This window comes from Lithobates pipiens, unplaced genomic scaffold (assembly GCF_037356315.1).
Source record: "Lithobates pipiens isolate NorthernLeopardFrog02 unplaced genomic scaffold, aLitPip1_a1.2 Scaffold_51, whole genome shotgun sequence".
Classification (NCBI taxonomy): domain Eukaryota; kingdom Metazoa; phylum Chordata; class Amphibia; order Anura; family Ranidae; genus Lithobates; species Lithobates pipiens.
In genome coordinates, this window is record NW_027507874.1 from 3,101,009 (window position 1) to 3,125,349 (window position 24,341).

The 24,341-nt window shown below is 44.2% G+C and overlaps 1 protein-coding gene across 1 annotated transcript in view; it reads right to left on the reverse strand.

The window, feature by feature from the left end:
- LOC143957121 (uncharacterized) overlaps positions 1–24,043 on the reverse strand; it is a 42,795-nt gene extending 18,752 nt beyond the window's left edge. The window contains 8 exon segments of the mRNA XM_077467268.1: positions 11,512–11,610; positions 13,834–13,935; positions 14,229–14,340; positions 14,476–14,573; positions 16,296–16,419; positions 16,501–16,656; positions 22,274–22,445; positions 23,998–24,043. Of these exon segments, the coding sequence (XP_077323394.1) occupies positions 11,512–11,610; positions 13,834–13,935; positions 14,229–14,340; positions 14,476–14,573; positions 16,296–16,419; positions 16,501–16,656; positions 22,274–22,351 (769 nt within the window). The 5' untranslated portion in view covers positions 22,352–22,445; positions 23,998–24,043.
- Between the last annotated feature and the right edge of the window lie 298 nt (positions 24,044–24,341).

Consider the following 24,341-nt stretch of genomic DNA (forward strand, 5'->3'; position numbering starts at 1 on the left):
GCGACCCGGTCCTGAGCTCCGTGATCGTGCCGCGGGACCCAATCGCCGCTGGTGTCCCGCGATCGGGTCACAGAGTTGAAGAACGAGGAGAGGTAAGTGTAAACAAACCTCTCCTTGTGCTTCCTACTGAGGTTGTCAATAAACGTCTGTTCCCTGTTATAGTGAAAGACGATCAGTGACATCAGACGCCAAGCCACGCCCCTACAGTTAAAATAAAAAACACACACACACACACACACACACACACACACACACACACTCTTAACCCCTACACTGCCCCCTAGTGGTTAACCCCTTCACTGCCAGTGACATTTTTACAGTAATCAGTGCATTTTTAATTGCACTGATTGCTGTATTAATGGCAATGGTCCTAAAAATGTGTCAAAATTGTCCGACGTGTCCACCATAATGTCGCAATCACAATAAAAATCACTGATCACCGCCATTACTAGTAAAAGAAAAAAAAAATATTAATAAAAATGCCATAAAACTATCCCCTATTTTGTAGACGCTATAACTTTTGTGCAAACCAATCAATAAATGCTTATTGCGATGTATTCACCAAAAATATGTAGAAGAATGCGTATCGGCCTAAACTGAGGAAAAAAAATGTTTTTATATATTTTTGGGGGATATTTATTATAGCAAAATGTAAAAAATAATGCGTTTTTTTTTTCACAATTGACGCTCTTTTTTTGTTTATAGCACAAAAAATAAAAACTGCAGGGGTGATCAAATACAACCAAAAGAAAGCTCTATTTGTGGGGGGAAAAAAGGACGTCAATTGTTTCGGAGCCACGTCGCACGACCGCGCAATTGTCAGTTAAACAGACGCAGTGCCGAATCGCAAAAAGGGGCTTGGTCCTTTACCTGGAAAATGGTCCGGGGCTTAAGTGGTAATACAAAGCTATACAAATATTCAGTGAACAGATTCACCCCAGTCATCTTCCAGGAGAGCACATAAGAAAGTGAGACTAGACCCAACAGGTCAAGGAACATAACCATTTTTAAAAAGAACCTGAACTGTGAAAGCTGAACCAAAAAAAAAAAAAAACACACAAGCGGAGGAAAAAGCACTAGTCACCAATATTGTCTGTGGTCTTCCTCCCATTACTGCCTTAGCACGTCTTGGTCTGTACTTTGTCTTTGTGTGGGGGTGGCCATCTTAGTAGAGGAGCAGGACTTCGCTTTGTCAGATAACTGATGGAGTAATTATGAAAAAGCAGCAAGACAGGAAGTGAAAGCATAAATCCACCGAATTATTTGAACAAAAGTAGAGAGATGCTTCCACTGCAGGTCCTCGGATACAGTTTCCTCTCCAGCAAGGAAAACAATGAGTAGCATAGTAGTGACATCATGAAATCCTAGTTCGCATTAGTGCATTTTCTGATGCAACTTGGGTTGCATATAACATTCAATGTATGACAGGGAAAAGCTCATTGTTTTCAATGGTGCCTGTTTCAAGCAATGTGACTTAGCCCTTGTACACACGGTCGGAGATTCCGACAACCAAATCCGTCGGATTTTGTCCGTCGGATTTTGTCCAAAACTGTTGTATACACACGGTCGGACAAAGTTGTCGGAAAATCCGACGTGATGACATTATTTCGTTACGATGGGACTACGTTCAGGCTAGTAGCCAATAGCTTTGATGTAGGAATTTGATCTGAGCATGCGTGGCACTTTGTCCGATCGGAATTCTCTACACATGATCGTAGTATGTCCGATGGGAGTATTTTGTCGGAAAATTTTACCAACAAGTTGGAAAACTTGGTCCGTCGGAAACAGTGCGATGGAGACCACACACAGTTGGAATATCCGACAAAACGGTCCGATCGGACACATTCCGTCGGAATCTCAGACCGTGTGTACAAAGGCTTAGAATGGCGCGATTTTGTAAAAGATTCCTTCACTATTTTGGTTTTGAGTTACAGTGAGATTTGGCACCATAGTCACCTGCCAACCAGGCTTTTTCTGGCACTTTTTGTTTACAAGCCCAAACATTTACTTTTTTTTTTTTAACCAAAGTCCCTAGGGAATAAAATGGTGATTGTTGTAATTATGCCATACAGTATGCGCGCAGCGGTTTTGCAAACACAATTGTTTTTAAGAAAAATACACTTTAACCACTTCCCGACCGCCGCACGACGATGTACGTCGACAGAATGGCACGGGCAGGCATATTGGCGTACATGTACGTCCCTGCCTTCCCGCGGGTCGGGGGCCCGATCGGGCCCCCGCCCGGTGCCCGCGGCGGTCGGTATTCGTTCGGGAGCGATCCCGGACGAGGGGACGGCCATTCATTCATGGCCACCCCCTCGCGATCGCTCCCGACGAATGAAAATGCTCCGTGACATCACTTCCTCTCCTGTAATGTAAACACAGGAGAGGAAGTGATGTAATCTCTCCTCCGTGTCGGTATTTTTCGTTCCGACACCGAGGAGAGAGGATCGGTGAGTTGCACCAACACGACACTACACAGTAGAACATGCCAGGCACACTCACACCCCCCCGATCACCCCCCCAATTACCCCTGTCCCCCAGTCACAGTGACACCAATGTCATTTTTTTTTTATTTTTTTATTTTTTTGCATTGGTGTCATTTGTGACTGTAATAACTGTTAGGGCAGTTAGGGTTAGCCCCCTTTAGTTCTAATGTACCCCCCTAACCCCCCCAATAAAGGTTTAACCCCGTGATCACCCCCCGTCGCCAGTGTCACTAAGGCTGGGTTCACATTGCAGCGGTTTATGAGAACGAATGTGATTCGCACCGCACTGCAGTGCAAATCACATCCGATCTCTGTGCGATTCGAGTTCAGCCATTCGCCGCACCCGCCACACCCGCCGCAAACTCGCACGGGACCCTTTTTTTGGTCCGCAGCAGAATCGGATTGCATGGGTGTTCACACCATGCGATCCGAGTTTGCAGATCGCACTGCGATATGCGAACTGATCTGGGGGTGTCATTAACATTTCACTGACACTCCCAGCAGTTCGCATAGGGCAGTGTGAACTGCCGCCGGGAGGCATGCGATGCGGGAACCCGCCGCGGATTCGTGGCGTTCCCGCATCACTCCAGTGTGAACCCAGCCTAATAAGCGATCGTTTTTCTGATCGCTGTATTAGTGTTACAGGTGACGCTAGTTAGGCAGGTAGGTATTTAGGTTCGCCGCAGCTTTTTATAGCGCCAGGGACCCCCATATACTACCGCATAAAGCCCCCTGATTGCCCCCTAGTTAACCCTTTCACCAGTGATCACCATATAACTGTTACAGGTGACGCTGGTTGGTTAGTTATTTTTTTATAGTTTCAGGGCACCCGCCATTTATTACCTAGTCTCACTACTGTACCCCTAAATTTAGGGGTGTCTACTTTCCAAAATGGGGTCATTTGGGGGGGGTTCGTGCCATCTTGGCATTTTATGGCCTTCAAAACTGTAACGCCCTTAGAAAGCCTGAAGGCGGTGCTTGGTTTTCGGGGGCCCCGTACGCGGCTAGGCTCCCAAAAAGTCCCACATATGTGGTATCCCCGTACTCAAGAGAAGCAGCAGAATTTATTTTGGGGTGTCATTTCACATATGCCCATGGCATGCGTGAGCAATATATCATTTAGTGACAACTTTGTGAAAAAAAAAAAAAAAAAAAAAGTTTGTAATTTTCCCGCAACTTGTGGCAAAATATAAAATATTCCATGGACTCAACATGCCTCTCAGCAAATAGCTTGGGGTGTCTACTTTCTAAAATGGGGTCATTTGTGGGGGTTTTGTGCCATCTTGGCATTTTATGGCCTTCAAAACTGTAATAGGTAGTGAGAAGTGAAATCAAAAATTTACGCCCTTAGAAAGCCTGAAGGCGGTGCTTGGTTTTCGGGGCCCCGTACGCGGCTAGGCTCCCAAAAAGTCCCACATATGTGGTATCCCCGTACTCAGGAGAAGCAGCAGAATTTATTTTGGGGTGTCATTTCACATATGCCCATAGCATGTGTGAGCAATATATCATTTAGTGACAACTTTGTGTAAAAAAAAAAAAAAAAAATTTTTTTTTTTGTCATTATTCAATCGCTTGAGGCAAAAAAATAAAATATTTAATGGGCTCAACATGCCACTTATCAATTTCCTTAGGGGGTCTACTTTCCAAAATGGGGTCATTTGGGGGGGTTTTGTACTGCCCTGCCATTTTAGCACCTCAAGAAATGAGATAGGCAGTCGTAAACTAAAAGCTGCGTAAATTCCAGAAAACGTACCTTAGTTTGTAGATGTGACAACTTTTGCGCAAACCAATAAATATACAATTATTGACTTTTTTTTTACCAAAGACATGTGGCTGAATACATTTTGGCCTAAATGTATGACTAAAATTGAGTTTATTGGATTTTTCTAATAACAAAAAGTAGAAAATATCATTTTTTTTCAAAATTTGCGGTCTTTTTACGTTTATATCGCAAAAAATAAAAATCGCAGAGGCAATCAAATACCATCAAAAGAAAGCTCTATTTGTGGGAAGAAAAGGACGCAAATTTTGTTTGGGTACAACATTGCATGACCGCGCAATTACCAGTTAAAGCAGCGCAGTGCCAAATTGTAAAAAGACCTCTGGTCATTTACCAGCAAAATGGTCCGGTCTGAAAGTGGTTAATGAAGTAAAAAAAAGCAAAATGCAATAGTTACCAAAATTTATTTTGTACAATGTGAAAGATGATGTCACGCAGAGTAAATAGATACCCAAGATGTCATGGTTTAAAATTGTGCACGCTTGTGGAATGGCGACAAACTACAGTACGTCTCCATAGGCAACACTTTAAATGCCTTTCCAAGTTACCTGTTTAGAGTTAGCCCTTGTACACACGGTCGGACATTCCAACAACAAAATCCGTCGGATTTTGTCCGAAACTTGTGTTGCGTACACACGGTCGGATAAAGTTGTCGGAAAATCCGATCGTACGTAGCGTGATGACGTTATTTCGTTACGATGGGACTACGTTCAGGCTAGTAGCCAATAGCTTTGGTCTAGGAATTTGATCTGAGCATGCGTGGCACTTTGTCCGATCGGAATTCTCTACACACAATCGGACAAAGTCCGATCGGATCATGTTGTCGGAAAGTTTTATAGCCCAGCTCTAAAACTTTGTCCGTCGGATATTCTGATGGAAACAGTCCGATGGAGCCCACACACAGTCAGATTATCCAACAACACGGTCATTTTCCGTCGGAATGTCCGACCGTGTGTACAAGGGCTTACAGAGGAGGTCTAGCGCTAGAATTATTGCTCTCGCTATAATGTTCACGGTGATACCTCACATGTTTGCGTTTGGCGTGATTATAGGAAGGGAGCTGTGATTATAGCTGGGAGAGGGAAGGGGAAAAGGGGTAGAGCAGGAGCTGACCATGAAAAGAGGAGAAAGGAGACAAAGTGAGATTTGAGTGTTACTTGGCCAAAGAAAAATGATACTCCAACTAATATCTAAGCACACTCCGCCTCAGCTTTGGTCTCCTGCTGGCATCTCTCCTCACCAAATACACAAGATGGTAAAAAAAGTTAGATTTTCTCTCCAGACCAGCCCTTCAGTAGAAAGGTTCTCCCTCCCTAATTTGCTGCGTTTTCTTCTCTCATGTGCTGTCCAGGAAGATGACCGATGAGTACTACTACAGGCTGGTTGTACTGAAGTTCATTACTGGATCGACTTCTGTACAACCAGACTGATTATTGGAGAGTCAGAACAATGACCTATCACTTGATAGACAGATATGGTTTGAGTGTGTGTTTAATGTGTGCCCATATTCACAGCCCTCAGTAATTTAACGATAAGGCTGCTTTCTTTCAAGAACAATAGATCCCTGTGTAAACACCCCAGTAGTATCCCTCATTCTGTTAACATTTCTTCTGCATAAGTGCTTAGGCTGTTTTTTGAGGAGGGAGAGGGAACTTTGCTAGTAAGCTTGCAACCTAGCACAGACTTGTATCAAATCACCAAGAAGCAACTTGTACTTTAATGGCGCGTACACATGACTGGACTTTGAGGGACTAGGTCTGACAGTCTTCCCAACGGACTTTTGGCAGAGTTCCGGGGGACTTTCTGAATGAACGGACTTGGACACACACAATCACACCAAAGTCCGATGGATTTGAACGTGATGACGTACAACCAAACTAGAATAAGGAAGTTCATAGCCAGTAGCCAATAGCTGCCCTAGCGTCGGTTTAGCATACACACAAATGGATTTCTCGGTCCAGCAGAGTTCCGGCGAGAAAATTTAAAACATGTTCTATTTCTAAAGTCTGCCAGATTTTTGGCACGCAAAGGTCCGATGGAGCCCACACACAATCGAATTGTCCGACGGACTTGTTCCGTCGGACCTTTGCTGTCAAAATGTCCGGTGTGTGTACACGGCATTAGAACCTTTAATTCTACCAGCAGTAGGCAGATCAAGTGAGACTATTGCAGTTCACCATGCTGACTAACAAATTTTTTTATGCAATACAACTTTTAACTACAGTCCCTTGAAATTTTTTCCACATTTTGTCATGTTACAACCAAAAACGTAAATGTATTTTATTGGGATTTTTTGTGATAGACCAACACAAAGTGGCACATAATTGTGAGGTGGAAGGAAAATTATATAAATATGTGAAAAGTGTTTGGGGTGCATTTGTATTCAGCCCCCTTTACTCTGATACCCCCAACTAAAATCTAGTAGAGCCAATTGCCTTCAGAAGTCATCTAATAGGTAAATAGAGTCAACCTGTGTGTAATTTAATCTTAGTATGAATACAGCTGTTCTGTGAAGCCCTCAGTGGTTTGTAATGCCCTGTACACAAGACCGGTTTTCCCATCGGAATAAACTCTGAAGGTTTTTCTGACGGAATTCCGCTGAAACTGTCTTGCGTACACACGATCACCCCGAAGTCCGACCGTCAAGAATGCGGTGACATACGCCACGTATGACGGGACTAGAAAAGGGAGTTCAATAGCCAGTAGCCAATAGCTGCCGTCTTGTATTTGCTTCAGAGCATGTGTCGTTTTTGGTCCGTCAGATCAGCATACAGACGAGCGCTTTTCACAATAGGAATTGGTTCCGTCGGAAATATTTAGAACATGTTCTATTTCTAGGTCCGTCACAATTTTCGACATAAAAAGTCAGATGGGGCATACACATGATCGGAATATACGATGAAAAGCTCCCGTCTGACTTTTTCTGTCGGTCATTCCGCTCGTGTGTACGCAGCATTAGAGAACCTTAGTGAACAAACGGCATCATGAAGGCCAAGGAACACAGCGGACAGGTCAGGGATAAAGTTGTGGAGAAGTTTAAAAGCAGTCTACCCCAAGCTATCCCCCTTTTCAGTCTATCATGAATGACACTGCCAGACTCACCCACCTTACCAACCGCTCAGTGTCCACCACTCCTCTCTGCCAATCCCTCCACTGGCTTCCCTTTGCCCAACTAATAAAATTCAAAACATTAACAATAACATACAAAGCCATTCACAATTCTGCCCCAAGCTACATCACCAATCCTATCTTCAAATATCACTCAAACCGTCCTCTCCGCTCCTCCCAAGACCTTATGCTCTCTAGCTCCCTTGTCTCCTCCTCCTATGCTCGTCTCCAGGACTTCTCCAGAGCCTCTTCCATCCTCTGGAACTCACTACCCCATTCTGTCTGGCTATCTCCTACTCTGACCATTTTTAGGTGATCCCTGAAAACTCATCTCTTCAGGGTGGTCTATCTTGCCTCCAGCTAACAACCGAATCGTCTACATCCCTCACAGTCCCTACCTTTTGTTTCACCAGCTCTCCCCCTTAGATTGTATACTTGCAGGAGCAGGGCTCCTCTAACCCTCTTGTTTTGAATTGTACTGGTAGTGGAGTGTCTCCCTACATTGTAAAGCGATGCACAAACTGTTGGTGCTATATAAATCTTGTATAATATTATTATTATTATTAAGTTATAAAAAAATATCCCCAACCTTTGAACATCTCATGGGGGACTGTTCAATCCATCATATGAAAATGGAAAGAGTATGGCACAACTGCAAACCTACCAAGACATGGCCGTCCACCTAAACTGACAGGCCGGGCAAGAAGAGCATTAATCAGAGAGGCAGCCAAGAGGCTCATGGTAACTGGGGGAGCTTCAGAGATCCACAGCTCAGGTGGGAGAATCTGTCCACAGGACAACTATTAGTTGTGCTCTCCACAAATCTGGCCTGAATGGAAGAGTGGCAAGAAGAAAGACATTGTTGAAAGAAAGCCATCATAAATCTTGTTTGCAGTTTGCGAAAATCCATGTGGGAGACACAGATAACATGAGGAAGAAGGTGCTCTGGTCAGAGGAGGCCAACATTAAAAAAGGGATTGTAAAAGGTATTTTTTTAATTTTTTTAAAATAACAAACATGTTATACTTACCTCCACTGTGCAGCTCGTTTTGCACAGAGTGGCCCCGAACCTGCTCTTCTGGGGTCCCTCGGCGGCTGTCTCGGCTTTCTCCCGCAGGTACTTCTCACGTTCATGCGAGCTCCCTCGCATGGTGAGAAGCACCTGCGCGCACGCTCCCGTGATACAGCCAGCAGCTATAGCCGCTCGCTGTATCACACGGCCCCGCCCCCGGCGCGCCGCATCATTGGATGTGACTGACAGCAGCATGAGCCAATGGCTGCGCTGCTTTCAATTCATCCACTCCAGCCAATCAGCGGCCATGCTGAGTGGTGAAGAGGACATCGGGGGAGAGCGTGGGACTTTCGAGGGGTCAGGTAAATAAAACGGGGGGACTGGGGGCGACGGCAGTGTCAGATGTTTTTTCACCTTAATGCATAGAATGCATTAAGGTGAAAAAACAGTTACCTTAACAACCCCTTTAAACTTTTTGGCGTAAAAGCAAAATTTTATGCGTGGTGGAAAATGAACACTGCACATCACCCTGAACACACCATCCCCACTGTGAAACATGGTGTTGGCAGCATGGGGATATTTGTCTTCAGCAGGGGCAGAGAAGCTGGTCAGAGTTGGGAAGAAGGATGGAGCCAAATACAGGGCAATCTTAGAAGAAAACCTGTTAGAGTCTGCAAAATACTTGAGACTGGGGCAGGGATTCACCTTCCAGCAGGACAACGACCCTAAACATACAGCCAGAGCTACAAAGGAATGGTTTAGATCAAAGCATATTCATATGTTAGAATGGCCCAATCAAAGTCCAGACCTAAATCTAATTGAGAATCTGTAGTAAGACTTGAAAATTGCTGTTCACAGACATTATCCATCTAATCTGACAGAGCTTGAGCTATTTTGCCGAGAAGAATGGCCAGAAATGTCACTCTCTAGATGTGCAAAGCTGGTAGAGACATCCCCAGAAAGACTTGCAGCTGTAATTGCAGCGAAAGGTGGTTCTACAAAGTATTGACTCAGGAGGCTGAATAAAAATACACGTCGCACTTTTCACATATTTGTAAAAAGATTTGAAAACCATTTATCATTTTCGTTCCACTTCACAATTATGTGCCACTTTGTGTTTGTCTATCACATAAAATACATTTACAGTTTTGGTTATAAAATGACAAAATTTAGAAAATTTCAAGGGGTATGAATACTTTTTCAAGGCATTGTAGCTACAGCATTGTTTAGTTATGAACGTATATATACACTGATATAGCAAGTTGTGCGTTTTCTGTGATGGAAGCGTTATACACCATACAAGAAAAGTCTAATAGAGGCTGATGGCTCCTGACTCCCCCACTGGGCACATTCTGTCTCCCCATTACTGTCTACTGACAGAGGAGGAGGGAGGAGAAGAGATTGTTGTAGTGACTGAACAAGGAGAATCTAGGGCTCTTCTCTGGATTAAGACCCCTTTCACACCAGGGCGTTTTGCAGGCGCTATAGCTATAGCGTTAGAAATAGCGCCTGCAACCCGCCCTAAAAAAGCTGCACCATTGTGTGTAGTGGGAAAGCCCTAGGGTTTTGCACTGGCAGGACATCAGGGAAAAGTCCCGCCAGCAGCTTCTTTGGAGCAGTGAAGGAGCGGTGCGTTTACCGCTGCTCCCCATTGAAATCAATGGGGCAGCGCTGTATTACCGCCGGCAAAACGCCGCTATTGCAGCGTACTGCCAAGCGGTTTTAACCCTTTCTCGGCCGCTATCGGGGGATAAAAGCGCCCCGCTAGCGGCCCAGATGCGCTGCAAATCCGGCGTTAAACGCCACTAAAAATAGCTACGTTTACCGCCCACGCTATGGGCGGTGTGGTGTGAAAGGGGTCTTTGTGTTTAATACTTCTCCACCCCCCTCTTCAAAAAAGTAATTTGGTCTCCAGGACTGTGTTCTTTGGCTCTCATCCTACCTATCCCACCGCACTGTTAGCATCACTTACAATTCTACTTCCTCCACTACTCTTCCTTTCTCCGTTGGGGTCCCCAAAGGTTCTGTTCTTAGACCTCTCATATTGTCCATCTACACCCCCTCCCTGGGTCAGCCGATAGCCTCCCATGGCTTTCAATAAGATTTCTACGCTGATGACACCAAAAGCTATCTCACTCCATCAGTCTCCTCACGCATCACTAATTTACTAACAGACATATCAGTCTGGATGACACATCACTTTCTCAAACTTAATCTATCCAAAACTGAACTCATAATATTTCCTCCCCCATGTGCCCCTTCCCCCGACTTCCCTATCAAGAGCAATGGCACAACCATCCACCAATCCCTGCATGCCAGAATGCTAGGTGTAACCCTGGACTCTGAACTATCCTTTCAGCCCCACATCCAATCACTGTCCAAAGCTTGCCGTCTCAACCTCTGCAACATCTCCAAAATACGCCCCTTCCTAACCAATGGCACCACAAAGTTTCTAATTCACTCCCTGGTCATCTCTCACCTCAACTACTACAACTCCCTTCTCATTGGCTTACCTTTACATAGGCTATCCCCTATTCAGTCCACCATGAACGCGGCTGCCAGGCTGATCCACCTTACCAACCGTTCGGCATCTGCCACCCCTCTCGGCCAATCCCTCCGCTGGCTTCCGCTTACCCAACAAATTCAATTAAAAATACTAACAACTTACAAAGCCATCCACAACTCAGCCCCCAGCTGCATCACCAACCTGGTTCAAAATACCAACATAATTGTTCTCTTTGTTCCTCCCAAGGGCTCCTACTATCTAGTTCCCTCGTCACCTCCCATTCCGAGCCTCGTATCCTGTGGAACTCCCTACCCCAATCTGTCTGAGTATCTTCTACTCTACAGTTTTAGACAATCCATGAAAACTTTTCTCTTCAGAGAAGCCTATGCTGCCTCCACCCAACAACTGTACATTTATTTTCTTCATCAGCTCATCTCCCACAGCTATTACCTTTTGTATCTCTTGACCCCTCCCTCTTAGATAGTAAACTCTAATGAGCAGGGCCCTCTGTTTCCTCCTGTATTGAATTGTATTGTAACTGTACTGTCTGCCGTCATGTTGTAAAGTAATGTATAAACTGTTGGCGCTATATAATAATAATAGGTATATTACTCACCTGTGCTATTCTCTGGAGAAGTTTCCTCCTCTTTAATCGTCAGGTGGTTTCTTTTGTCCTCAGATACAACATATCTAGTCTCTCTGGTGTCTCCGGTGTCTATGAATAAAGATGAGAGTGAAGCCCCCTGTACTGAGATGTATGAGAGACCCCAGAGAGTGTGTGTGTGTGGGGGGGGGAGACTGGTCACCTCTGGTGGCTGGTAACACACAATGACATGATGTAAGGAGGAGAGCCGGAGTCTAATAGAGGCTGATGGCTCCTGACTCCCCCACTGTGCACATAGGGGGAGATTTACTAAATCTAGTGCACACAGAATCTGGTGCAGCTGTGCATAGTAACCAATCAACTGTTAGGTTTTAGTGTCAAAGCTTAAGGTGGTTGGAAAGGAACAAGGTTTTTTTACCTTCATGCATTCTATGCATGTAGGTAAAAAAACCTTCGGATATCTCCCTGAGGGAAGTCACCAGGTGTGACGAAACATGTAGGTGGGACCTGAGAGGCTGACGCAGAAAGGATTACTAGGGTGCAGGGCAGTGTACGAGCCACAAACGAGTTTTCTTATAGCTGGTACTGGAAGACTGGTCGGCAAGTAACTAACCTGGCTACTATACATATGTTTTATGATGTCAATGTGAGTGTTCATTTGGCACATGCTTATTAGACAAAAGTTTTTTAAAACAATAAAGCACTATTGCATACCCTTATTATTTTGCATGATCATATTGAGCTATAGAGCTGGAGATCGCTATATGCAGAGCGAGGAGTGCGGGGCATGCTGACAATTAATCCAGTAATGATCAATATATAAGATTAAGGATGAATTTTAAAGGAGTATGAACTACCATATTAAGGTGAGTGTACATCTTAAATGGTGGAGGTGGCACATTGTTAAGAGTAAAGGAGTAAGCACAGTGGAATTTAATGAAGATATCTATTAAAAAGTGGTTGCTAACCCACAGTAATAAAATCTTCTTATCCCCACTGTATCATAATAACATGTTTCCCTGTGCCCGTGTAATGTAAAAAAAAAAAAATCTGCCGATCTGTATAAGCTACGTTCCAAGCGCTCAGCTGACATGTCAGCTTCCTGGTTTCTCCGACTCACAGCTGTAGTGGGCGGGGCTGAGCAGTCCCACTGACGTCAGCCGGGGAAGAGAGGAGAGAGAATGCCGACAATCAGCTGGGCACCGGGAGCAGTTTATACAAGTACAGATCGGCTGAGTTTTTACCTTGTACAGGGACAGATGTTCTAATGATAAAGAGGGGATAAAAAGATTTATGATAGATATGAGAGAAGCAGGAGCAAGGGGGTCATGGGGTGGTCGCAGGTACGAGCAGGGAGGGGAGGAGGACAGAGGACACAGACATGGAAGAGCTGCAGATAGCTGGGCTGTGGCTGACTGAATCACGCAGGATTTCAGGGCTCAGCAGACGTGATTATCGTGGTCTGTTTGCAGGGGGGGAGGGGGGTATAGCCAGGCAGGATCAGCCAGGTTTTGTTAGGGTATACAGGGGGCCATATGACACAGCACAAGCACTGTGCTGTATAACATGCTTTAAGAGAACAGGATCAGGTTGGTTTTCTTTGGGGGTTAACAAAAGCTTTAAGGACTGTTTTAGTATCACAATTTTTCCTATAGAGACATTCATCTTTTTATGAATATCTTTTGGTTGTGTATATATGTTTATGTATGTTATATGATATAGACACATTTGCACCCCCCCCCCCCCCCTCCAATACTTGCCTGAGCCCCCCTCTCGATTTTGTGATGTCCACGAGAGCCTTGGCTCTCCAGGGACTCACACTCCTGATTGGCTCACTGGTTGTGAACGATAGCCAAAGCCAATCAGGAGACAGAGGGGGTGGAGCTGAGCCATGGCTCCCTGTGTGGATAGACAAATAGAGCCGTGGCTTAGGAGCGTATCTGATGGGTGCCCCCACAGCAAGATGCTTGCTGTGGGGGCACCTGGCAGGAAGGAGGGGCCAGGAGCGTCGGCGTGGGACCTGAGAAAAGGATCATCTAGGCTGCTTTGTGCAAAACCATTGCACAGGGCAGGGAAGTATGACATGTTTGTTATTTTAGAAAAAAACAAACAAGACTTTGATACCGCTTTAATTGAACAAGCTGAAGTTAGAAGCTGATTGGTTACTATGCAGAGCTGCACCAGATTCTGTGTGCACCATTTTTAGTAAATCTCCCCCATACAGTTTTCCCATTACTGTCTACTGACAGAGTAGGGGGGAGAAGAAGAGATTGTTGTAGTGACTAAACAAGGAGAATCTGGGGCTCTTCTCTGGATTTAGTGTTTATTACTCACCTGTGCTGATCTCTGAATACGTTTTCTCCTCTTTAATCATCAAGTCGGTTTCTTCATCCTCAGATCCAATGTATCTCTGAGTGTCTCTGGTGTCTTCAGGTTCTATGAATAAAGATGAGAGTGAAGCCCCCTGTACTGAGATGTATGAGAGACCCCAGAGAGTGTGTGTGGAGGGAGACTGGTCACGTCTCTTGGCTGGTAACACACAATGACATGATGTGAGGAGGAGAGCCGGACTCTAATAGAGGCTGATGGCTCCTGACTACCCCACTGGGCACATACTGTCTCCCCATTACTGTCTACTTACAGAGGAGGGGGGGAGAAGAAGAGATTGTTGTAGTGACTGAACAAGGAGAATCTGGGACTCTTCTCTGCATTTAGTGTTTATTACTCACCTGTGCGGTTCTCTGGAGGAGTTTCTTTCTCCATATGTGACCCATCACCTCTTACATACGTCTCTTCTGCTTCCTCTCTAGCTTTTGTTACAGAAAGACTACAGTTTTCTTCCTACATAACCGAGAAAAAAAAAAATTAAGAAAAAAATGTAAATGTTGAATTATATCAGTGACTGACATTGGATATAAGTAATGTTGCTTCTGTAATGATCACAAAAGGTAATATTCAGTTTTGAACTCCATTTACCTGATCCTCCTGAGGGATCTCCTGGTCTTCCTGTGTGGAGTCCCGGGAATACAGAGGACGCGGACATCTCTCTGGGGGATTTCTGTTACTGGATCCATCTGTAGGAAACGCACACACTGACTGAATACAGTGGTGTGAAAAAGTGTTTGCCCCCTTCCTCATTTCCTGTTCCTTTGCATGTTTGTCACACTTAAGTGTTTCGGAACATCAAACCAATTTAAACAATAGTCAAGGACAACACAAGTAAACACAAAATGCAATTTGTAAATGAAGGTGTTTATTATTAAAGGTGAAAAAAAATCCAAACCATCATGGCCCTGTGTGAAAAAGTGATTGCCCCCCTTGTTAAAACATACTATAACTGTGGTTGTCCACACCTGAGTTCAATTTCTCTAGCCACACCCAGGCCTGATTATTGCCACACCTGTTCACAATCAAGGCATCACTTAAATAGGAGCTGCTTGACACAGTAAGGTCCACCAGAAGATCCTTAAAAGCTACACATCATGCCGAGACCCAAAGAAATTCAGGAACAATTGAGAAAGAAAGTAATTGAGATCTATCAGTCTGGAAAGGGTTATAAAGCCATTTCCAAAGCTTTGGGAATCCAGCGAACCACAGTGAGAGCCATTATCCACAAATGGCGAAGACATGGAACAGTGGTGAACCTTCCCAGGAGTGGCCGGCCGCCCAAAATTACCCCAAGAGCGCAGCGACGACTCATCCAAGAGGTCACAAAAGACCCCACAACAACGTCCAAGGAACTGCAGGCCTCACTTGCCTCAGTTAAGGTCAGCGTTCATGCCTCCACCATCAGGAAAAGACTGGGCAAAAATGGCCTGCATGGCAGAGTTCCAAGGAGAAAACCACTGCTGAGCAAAAAGAACATCAAAGCTCGTCTCAATTTCTCCACAACACATCTTGATGATCCCCAAGACTTTTGGGACAACATTCTGTGGACCGATGAGACAAAAGTGGAACTCTTTGGAAGGTGTGTGTCCAAGTATATCTGGCGTAGAAGGAACACTGCATTTCATAAAAAGAACATTGTACCAACAGTAAAATATGGTGGTGGTAGTGTGATGGTCTGGGGCTGTTTTGCTGCTTCAGGACCTGGAAGACTTGCCGTGATAAAAGGAACTATGAATTCTGCTGTCTACCAAGAGATCCTGAAGGAGAATGTCCGACCATCTGTTCGTGTACTCAAGCTGAAACGAACTTGGGTTCTGCAGCAGGACAATGATCCTAAACACACCAGCAAGTCCACCACCGAATGGCTGAAGAAAAACAAAATGAAGACTTTGGAGTGGCCTAGCCAAAGTCCTGACCTGAATCCTATTGAGATGTTGTGGTATGACCTTAAAAAGGCCGTTCATGCTCGAAAACCCTCTAGTGTAACTAAATTAGGACAATTCTGCAAAGATGAGTGGGTCAAAATTCCTCCAGGACGCTGTAAAAGCCTCATTGCACGTTATCGCAAACGCTTGGTTGCAGTTGTTGCTGCTAAGGGTGGCCCAACCAGTTATTAGGTTTAGGGGGCAATCACTTTTTCACACAGGGCCATGATGGTTTGGATTTTTTTTCACCTTTAATAATAAACACCTTCATTTACAAATTGCATTTTGTGTTTACTTGTGTTGTCCTTGACTATTGTTTAAATTGGTTTGATGTTCCGAAACACTTAAGTGTGACAAACATGCAAAGGAACAGGAAATGAGGAAGGGGGCAAACACTTTTTCACACCACTGTACATTGTTTCTATGTCTTTATATGAATCCATACTCTTCTCTATTTTACAAGAAATGAAAGTCCCCTCTTACCCGGTGATGTGAGGGACGGCCGCTTCTCCATCATGACATCTTCACTCAAATTCTTGTGTCCTTCAAAATTCTCCCACTCCTCCACAGAAAAACACACAGTACCATCCTGACACCTTACAGGAACCTGACAGACACACAACAATACAGTCACCACCAAGATCTATCCCTTCAATTATAATGTCCCTTAATTCCGAGCACCACTCACCTCTACAGCCAGCAGCTCAATGATCTCCCTTGTGAATTCTCGAATCTTCTTGTTGTCCTTACTTATAGAGTGAGATGGGGGCTCTATAACTGAAATTCGAGTCTTCATCAAACTGGATGTGACCAAGCCATCAGAAAGTTTAAAAGCTATATAGTTCTATATTTAAAGCAAAAAAAATAAAAAAATACTTGGTTTATGACACCACCCAAACTAAAGTAAACATTAATAATACATTCATACTACAGTGTCTTTCACCACTCTGTGTGGCGAGTATTTTCAGCCTTGGTAGTTGAGTTCATAAGGATCTACAGGGATCAAATAAGCAGGTATGACCATACACTGGCCATCAGAATGAGGTAGGTATATATCTGGGAAAGGTGGGCCAGTAAAAGGTCAGGGGTGGGTGTGGCAACCGCCTACTAAGATGGCCACATAACTTCTCAGCTCCTGTCTGTTTCCAGGCCCTACCACATATACGCCGATCTCTAGGCATCTCTCAACCCTTTCTGAACACCCGCTCTACCTTCAAAGATGTGGCGGCACTGACAGGACACAATGAATATTCAAAAGCCTCTTCCTATATATATGAGAGCTGGTCCTCAACAAAATAGCGACTGAGTCATGACTGTGGATGCAGACCCCGGAACTCTAGCGGTGGCCCTGGTGCTAGAATGGCAACACACAGACACAGTGGGCTCTGCAGGAGACTCCTTGCAATCTGGCAGCTCTACACCATCTACCCAGAGCCCAGACAAATCAAAGCCCAGATGAGATTCAGCTGCAGACTATGAGGAGGACCCACTGATGGAGGTGAGAAACATAATCCAAAGCACAATCTAATGTTGCACAACTTGACCTGTTTGCATCCTTTCCTACATCAGGACAGCCTGTTTCTGACACCACTTTAAAAGAGATGCTATTATCCCTACACACATTTATTCAATCGGATATTCTATCCTCTCTGAATCAATGCCAAATTGAAGTACGTGAGTTAGGAGGGAGAGTGAGCCAAGTGGAAGACAAAATGTGTGAAGTCAACTCCTCATTCAATGCCCTAGTTGACTCACGTACATCACAGCAAGATGACCTGATGTTCCTGAAGGCCAAAGTGGCTGACCTTGAGGATAGGTCACGCCGTAATAACTTAAAAATCAGATATATACCTGAAACAGTACAGACTCACCAACTACCTCACTTTATGCGGGACCTATTTAAGGCGGCGGTACCCAATATAACATCAGGAGGATCTTTCCATCGACAGGATCCACCGCATTCCTTTCTCCCTCCAGAAGTACCTCGTGATGTCCTAATTCAAATCCATTTTTTCCAAGCAAAAGAAAAAAACGGTCAGATTCCAGCACAAGCTAATATCCAGGTTCTACCAGATTTTTCCCAATACATTCTGCAATTCCAACACAATTTATATTATATCACTAAATCTCTGTGAAACAACAAGCTTATCTACAAATGGAAGTATCCAGCCAAGCTGAGTGTGACCCACCAAGGAAAATCACACCTCATTATTTCATTAGATGAGGATCATAACCTTCTCAAACAATGGGAAATTATTGCTGAAATACAATCTACTTCCACTAATCCCTCATTTCAAGGGCCTAAGCACATTCAATCTGGCTGGCAAGTAGTTCGCTAAGGCCTCATCACAACTGCCATAGTCCTGGACTGACAATGGTATCCCATATTTTGGAATCACCTTAACCTCCTCCACCTCTAAACTGGCAGATGCTAATCTTAAATAGGGCTTCAACTAACGATTATTTTCATAATCGATTAGTTGGTCGATTAATAACCCAATTACCGTAGACACCACAAAAAACATCATTAATAAACTGCGTGACAGTACCTCACCTATTGACATCATCCCCACAAAACTACTGAAAGAATGCTCCGACATCGTGGCTCCAACCATAACCCACCTCATAAACCGATCATTCCACGAAGGGATTGTTCCCAGCATCCTCAAACAAGGCATCGTCAAACCTCTACTCAAGAAACCAAACCTGGACCCTCAGGACCCAAAACAACCGTAGGCCAATTACAAGCCTCAACACCATTTCTAAGATCATGGAGAAAGCTGTAGTACATCAGCTATAACTTCACCTGGATACTCACAAACTCCTGGACCCGCTGCAATCAGGCTTCCGCCCGGGTCATGGAACGGAAACAGCTCTCCTCAAGATTTGGGACGATGCCCTCGAAGCAGCAGATGATGGAGAGCCGTGTCTCCTCGTACTGCTAGACCTAAGTGCAGCGTTTGATACAGTAGATCACAATACTCTACTCGTCCGCCTCACAGAAGTAGCCGGAGTCCAAGACATAGATCTCCATTGGTTCGCGTCCTTCCTAGGAAATCGGTCACAGACAGTGAAACTAGGAAAATTCCTCTCCGAAACTTGGGCAGTCACCTGCGGAGTCCCTCAAGGCTCTCCTTTATCACTCGTTCTCTTCAACATTTACATTCGCCCACTCCTCCAAATCATCAGATGCTCAGATCTCTGCTTCCACTCTTACGCTGACAACACCCAACTTTATTTCCGGATCAATGGAAAAAAAGATCACCAACAACAACTTGAAAATTGCCTCAAATCAATAGAGGACTGGATGACTACTAACTCCCTCCAGCTGAACGAATCAAAGACAGAGCTTCTTATCTTACACCCAAATCATAAGCCCGCAACCAAAACCTCCTGGTCTCCACCAACCGTCTTTGGGCAGACTATCTCCCCAAAGACCAAAGCGAAGAGTCTCGGGGTTATTTTAGACGCACAAATGTCAATGGGTGCGCAAATAGGATCTGTAGTCAGTGGATCTCACCATTTGCTGCGCATGCTTCGCAGACTCATCTCTTTTATCCCAAAGAATGACAAAGCAGTGGTAGTTGGAACAATCATTAATTCACGACTGGACTACGCAAACTCGCTTTACATAGGATTACCACAATATCAACTTGCGCAATTACAACTGATCCAAAACACGGCGGCAAGGCTGATAACAGGAAAAAAACCCTGGGAATCCATCTCTCCTTCGCTGAGGAGCTTACATTGGCTAACTGTAAAAAATGGGATCACGTTCAAGACCCTTTGCCTCACCCACAAATGCGTGCATAGAGAAGCTCCGCAATACCTAATGGAGAAAATAAATCATTACACACCAAACCGCAGTCTTCGATCAGCCAACAAAAACCTCCTCCTCGTGCCCAAAGCCTGGTATAAGTCCAAGGGTGATCGGAGATTCGCTGTCCAAGGGCCTCGGCTATGGAATGCTCTACCAATCAGCATCCGCCTGGAAGAAAATCACCTGGCTTTTAGGAAAAAACTCAAGACCTTCCTCTTTTAGCAGATGATCAAAGCTCGCCACAGCGCCTAGAAGCGATTCAGTTCGCATTGTGCGCTATACAAGTATTTAATTCATTCATTCATGGTTAGGGAGCAAAATATCGAATCCACTCTGAGAATAACAGACAGAAGAGATATATATACTATTAAAGGGGGAATCTGATAAATATTATTAAAAAAAAAAAAAAAAGTCTTCCTTCAAAAAAAAAAAAAATAATAATTTTAAGAATGTTCGGTAGATTTTCTAAACGTTTGTGGGGTCAATTTGACATTCATTTTCAAGCACAGTGACGGGAAAATTTGAAAATAATAGAAAACTTCTTGGTCAAAGAAATTTTCAGACAGTGTACGTGGTTTTCATTCAGAAAGTACATTCATTTTAAAAACAGAATGTTAAAAACAAGTGAAAATTTCAGACAACATTCTTTCATTCCGCGAATGTACAAAGATTTTTCGTCTGAACATTCTCATTTGAAAATTGATCCGTGTGATCAGCATAAGGCTCGGTACACACCTATGCAGTTTGCTTTTGATCTGTTTCTACAGTGCGTTTTGATTTTTGCTGCGATTTGTGTTTTTGCATTTTTTATTTTTTTTTGGCCAATTTGTTGGGCAGATTAAAAAAAAAAAAACACAAATTGCTGCAAAAACGCCTTACATGCTTTTCTGCAGCTTCTCCATTGAAGTATATTGAACCAAAAAAGCACCGTCCCTGACCCTTTCCAAATATGCAGCGGCGGAAAAAAAAAAAAAAAGCACAGATGTGAACGTGTCCCATAGGAAACCATGTAAATGAACTGTAATGCGTTTCTGCAAAAAACACTAAAAAACACTTAGATGTGAACCAGGTCCAAGACTTTTAGTAACATAATGAGTTTAAAAAAAAAAAAAAAAATTAGCCCTTTATTAGTACAAAAAAAAACAGATAAAAGTAGATAATCACTACTGTAAGGGGTTAATTTTTTTACTGTAGAACTATTACATTACAGAATATTCACCTACCTACTCGGGCTTCCATGCTAGCACGGAGAAAGCTTCCTTCCCAATCACTTCAAGACCCTCTCCAACACCACATCCGCCTCCCACTAAGAACATTGGAACTCCTTATCCCCATTCTCCTCTCTGATGGAGGAGATGTGGACAAGTGGGTGATTCTCATTCACACCTTTTGGTCATGCAGAAACCTCACTAGCTTCTGAAGGAAAATATTCCCCATCCTCTCAGAAACAACAAGGGTTTTAACCAACCCCAACCTGCTCTCGCAATCCTACGCCTGGGCATAGATAGCTTCCATTGTAGTCTAAGGACTGTTGTATTACATATTTTACTGGCAGCAAAAACTGTTATAGCTAGGCATTGGACTAATAATCTGGTTAACCAACATACAATTTTCATATGAAAAAAATGTGTTCCCACATGATTTCCAAATGTGCATTATCCAACAAAATGTGGAAACCTTGGATGGACAGTAAATACCGGTACTATGTTTACGTCTTTTGATAACATATACTGTAAAACCTATTCTTCTCTCTGCGTAATCTACTCTAATTACAATTGGTTCTGTGATTGTTTTACTAAGTGCATCAGCCCTTTCCCTTCCCCCCTTCTAATGCAAATATGCTACCAAACTTCTTTGATTGTATGTATATCTTTGTTTAATCTTGAAAACAAAAAAAAAACATTGACATATAAAAGGTCGGGGTGGGGGAATGGATGAGTGTACTTCTCCTTAAGTAGAGATAGATTGATGTCGCACAATGCTCCCAGAATCTTCCTCCGCTCCCCAGGAAGGTCTGTGTTTTATTAATAGAGATAAGATTGATATCATGTGACCTCCCAGAATCCCCCTCACCTTTCTAGTCAGGTCTGTGTTTTATTAATAGCGATAAGTGTGATGTCATGTGACCTCCCAGAATCCTCCTCCCCTCTCCAGTCCGGTCTGCAGGACAAAGGTATAATGAGCTAGTATGCATAGCATACTAGCTTATTATGTAATACTCACCTGAGATCGAAGACCTTGCTGTGGTTCCCGTACACAGCACCGGCCGGCAACATCACTCCCACGGATTACTTCCAGGTATCGCGGCTGCGGCGCTGTGATTGGCCGGAGCCGTGATGATGTCACTCCCACGCATGCGCGCGGTAACCTCACACTCACTGAAGCAACGACACATACAAGCCATTGCTTCAGTTTGTGTCAGTGCGCATGTGCTGATGAGATATTGTGGGAAGCTACAGGTAAGCCTTATTATAGGTTTACCTGTAGCACAAAGTGGTCTGAAAGGGTTTACAACCACTTTAATAGAGATAAGAGTGATGTCATGTGACCTCCCATAATCCTCCTCACCTCTCCAGTCAGGTCTGTGTTTTATTAATAGAGAAAAGAGTGATGTCATGTGACCTCCCAGACTCCTCCTCACCTCTCCGGTTAGCAGGTAGATGATTTCCAGAGTGAGGTTTAGTATTCGCTCAGTTGTGTAACTCCGCTCTGTATCCATGCTTAGTAAGGTGATCTGCTCAGCGGTGACCGTACTTAACGTTCTTACCTCCCACAAAAAGCAGCACTACATACAACATGAAAAAAATATATATCTGGAAGAGAAGAAAGAAAAAAGAAATAAGTAAAGAGGGAGGTAGAGGAGAAAGGTAGGGGAAGGAATTGAAAAAAAAACTTTTCTCTGGTCTCTGGGACATCTATTGACTTGACTAGTCTTAACTCTCTGGTCATGCCCGCTATTCATCTGGCACTAGGTCTGAATGCTGCTGGTGCAAAACCTGCCTCATGGTGTTTAAATGAATGGTTGTTTTAAGATCAGTTAGTTAAAACTGACATTGAAAGATCATTAAAAAAAAAACGACTCTGCATTAAATGAACCGTTCCAAACAGATCCCCAACAGGAAGCACATAAGTGTGTAATCTGGGGAATCCCTTTTCAGAAGGGAGCACGGGTAAAGAGAGACAGGACTGTATATGGTGACGATAAGGGGGGGGGAGAGAGAGAGAGAGAGAGAGAGAGAGAGAGAGAGAGAGAGAGAGGGAGAGGGAGAGGGAGAGAGAAAAATTAAGAAGGGGGGGGGGGAAGTGAGGAAGAGCAGAAGGAGAAACAACCAGAGAAAGGGAGAAAATGAGACAGGAAATAAGAAAGGGAATGAAAGAAGAAAAAATAGAAGATAGATTGTGGAGGGATGGAGGGAGAGAGGAAAAAAACAACGAGGAAGGGAATGAGGAAAGGGGGGGGGGGGGGAGACAACGTGAGGAAGAGCAGAAGGAGAAACAAATGGAGAAAATGAGATAGGAAATAACAAAGAAAGAGAAGAAAAAGATAAATTATGAAGGGAAGGAGGAAGAAAAGAAGGATGGAGGGAGGGAAAAACAATGAGGAAGGAAAGAAGGAAATGAGGGGGGGGGGGAGACAAAGTAAGGAAGAGCAGAAGGAGAAACGACGAGAGAAAGGGAGAAAATGAGACAGGAAATAAGAAAGGGAAAGAGAAGAGAAGAAAGATTGTGGAGGGATGGAGGAAGAAAAGAAGGATGGAGGGAGAGGAGAAAAAAAACAATGAGGAAGGAAAGAAGGAAATGAGGAGGGGGAGGGGAGACAAAGTGAGGAAGAGCAGAAGGAAAAACGAAGCGAGAATTGTAAGAAATAGGAAAGGGAAAGAGAAGAAAGAAAGAGAAGAAAGAAATAAGAGGAGGAGGGGGGGGGGGGGGGGGGGAAGGAAAGTAGACAAAAAGGAAGACAATAAGGATGGAAGGGTTACAAGGAAGGAAGAAGATAGGGAGAGATGAAGGAAAGAGAAAGGAAGGATGGGAGATAGTAAGGAAGGGAAATGAAGGAGGAGGACTTTAGGGAGGATGAAAAAGGAAGGAGGGGGAGGAAGAAAAGAAGGGGGGCTTAGGAAGGATGGGTGAGAAAGGAAAGACGGAAGTAAAAAAGGAAGGAAATGAGGGGGGAGGAGGAGGGGGGAGAGGAAAGGAGAAAAAAAAGAAGGAAGAAAGGGTAAACAAATAAATAATAGAAGGAAAGGGGAGGGCGGGAGAGGATGAAAAAGGAAGGGAGAGAAGGGGGCGGGTCGGACATCTGACATTAGGAAACCATTTAGACATCAACAAGAAGCCAGTCACGGCGTCATACTGATTTCTGACCCCACAACACGACTCTCCATCTCCTCATAAGAAGACCTGATTACCTCTTCCTCCAGGACGAAGACCAATCCCAGCGCAGGAAGTGTCCTGAGGTAATCACCGAACACAGAACGTCACCGCGCTTCTACTGAGGACACTTCCTCCTTTTACACGTTACACGCTCGCCCTCTAGTGGTAGCCTTGCCTCCATACAGTCACTGTCAGCTGGAAGAGTATCCAATCACGCTACAGGGCGTCACTATGGCAACCAGGAAGCAGCTGCATAGTCGTGGAACGCACAAAGCGGAAATGAAAGAAGCTTAGGGCGGAAGTGGGGGAATGTTTCCTGGATAGGGGACAGAGAG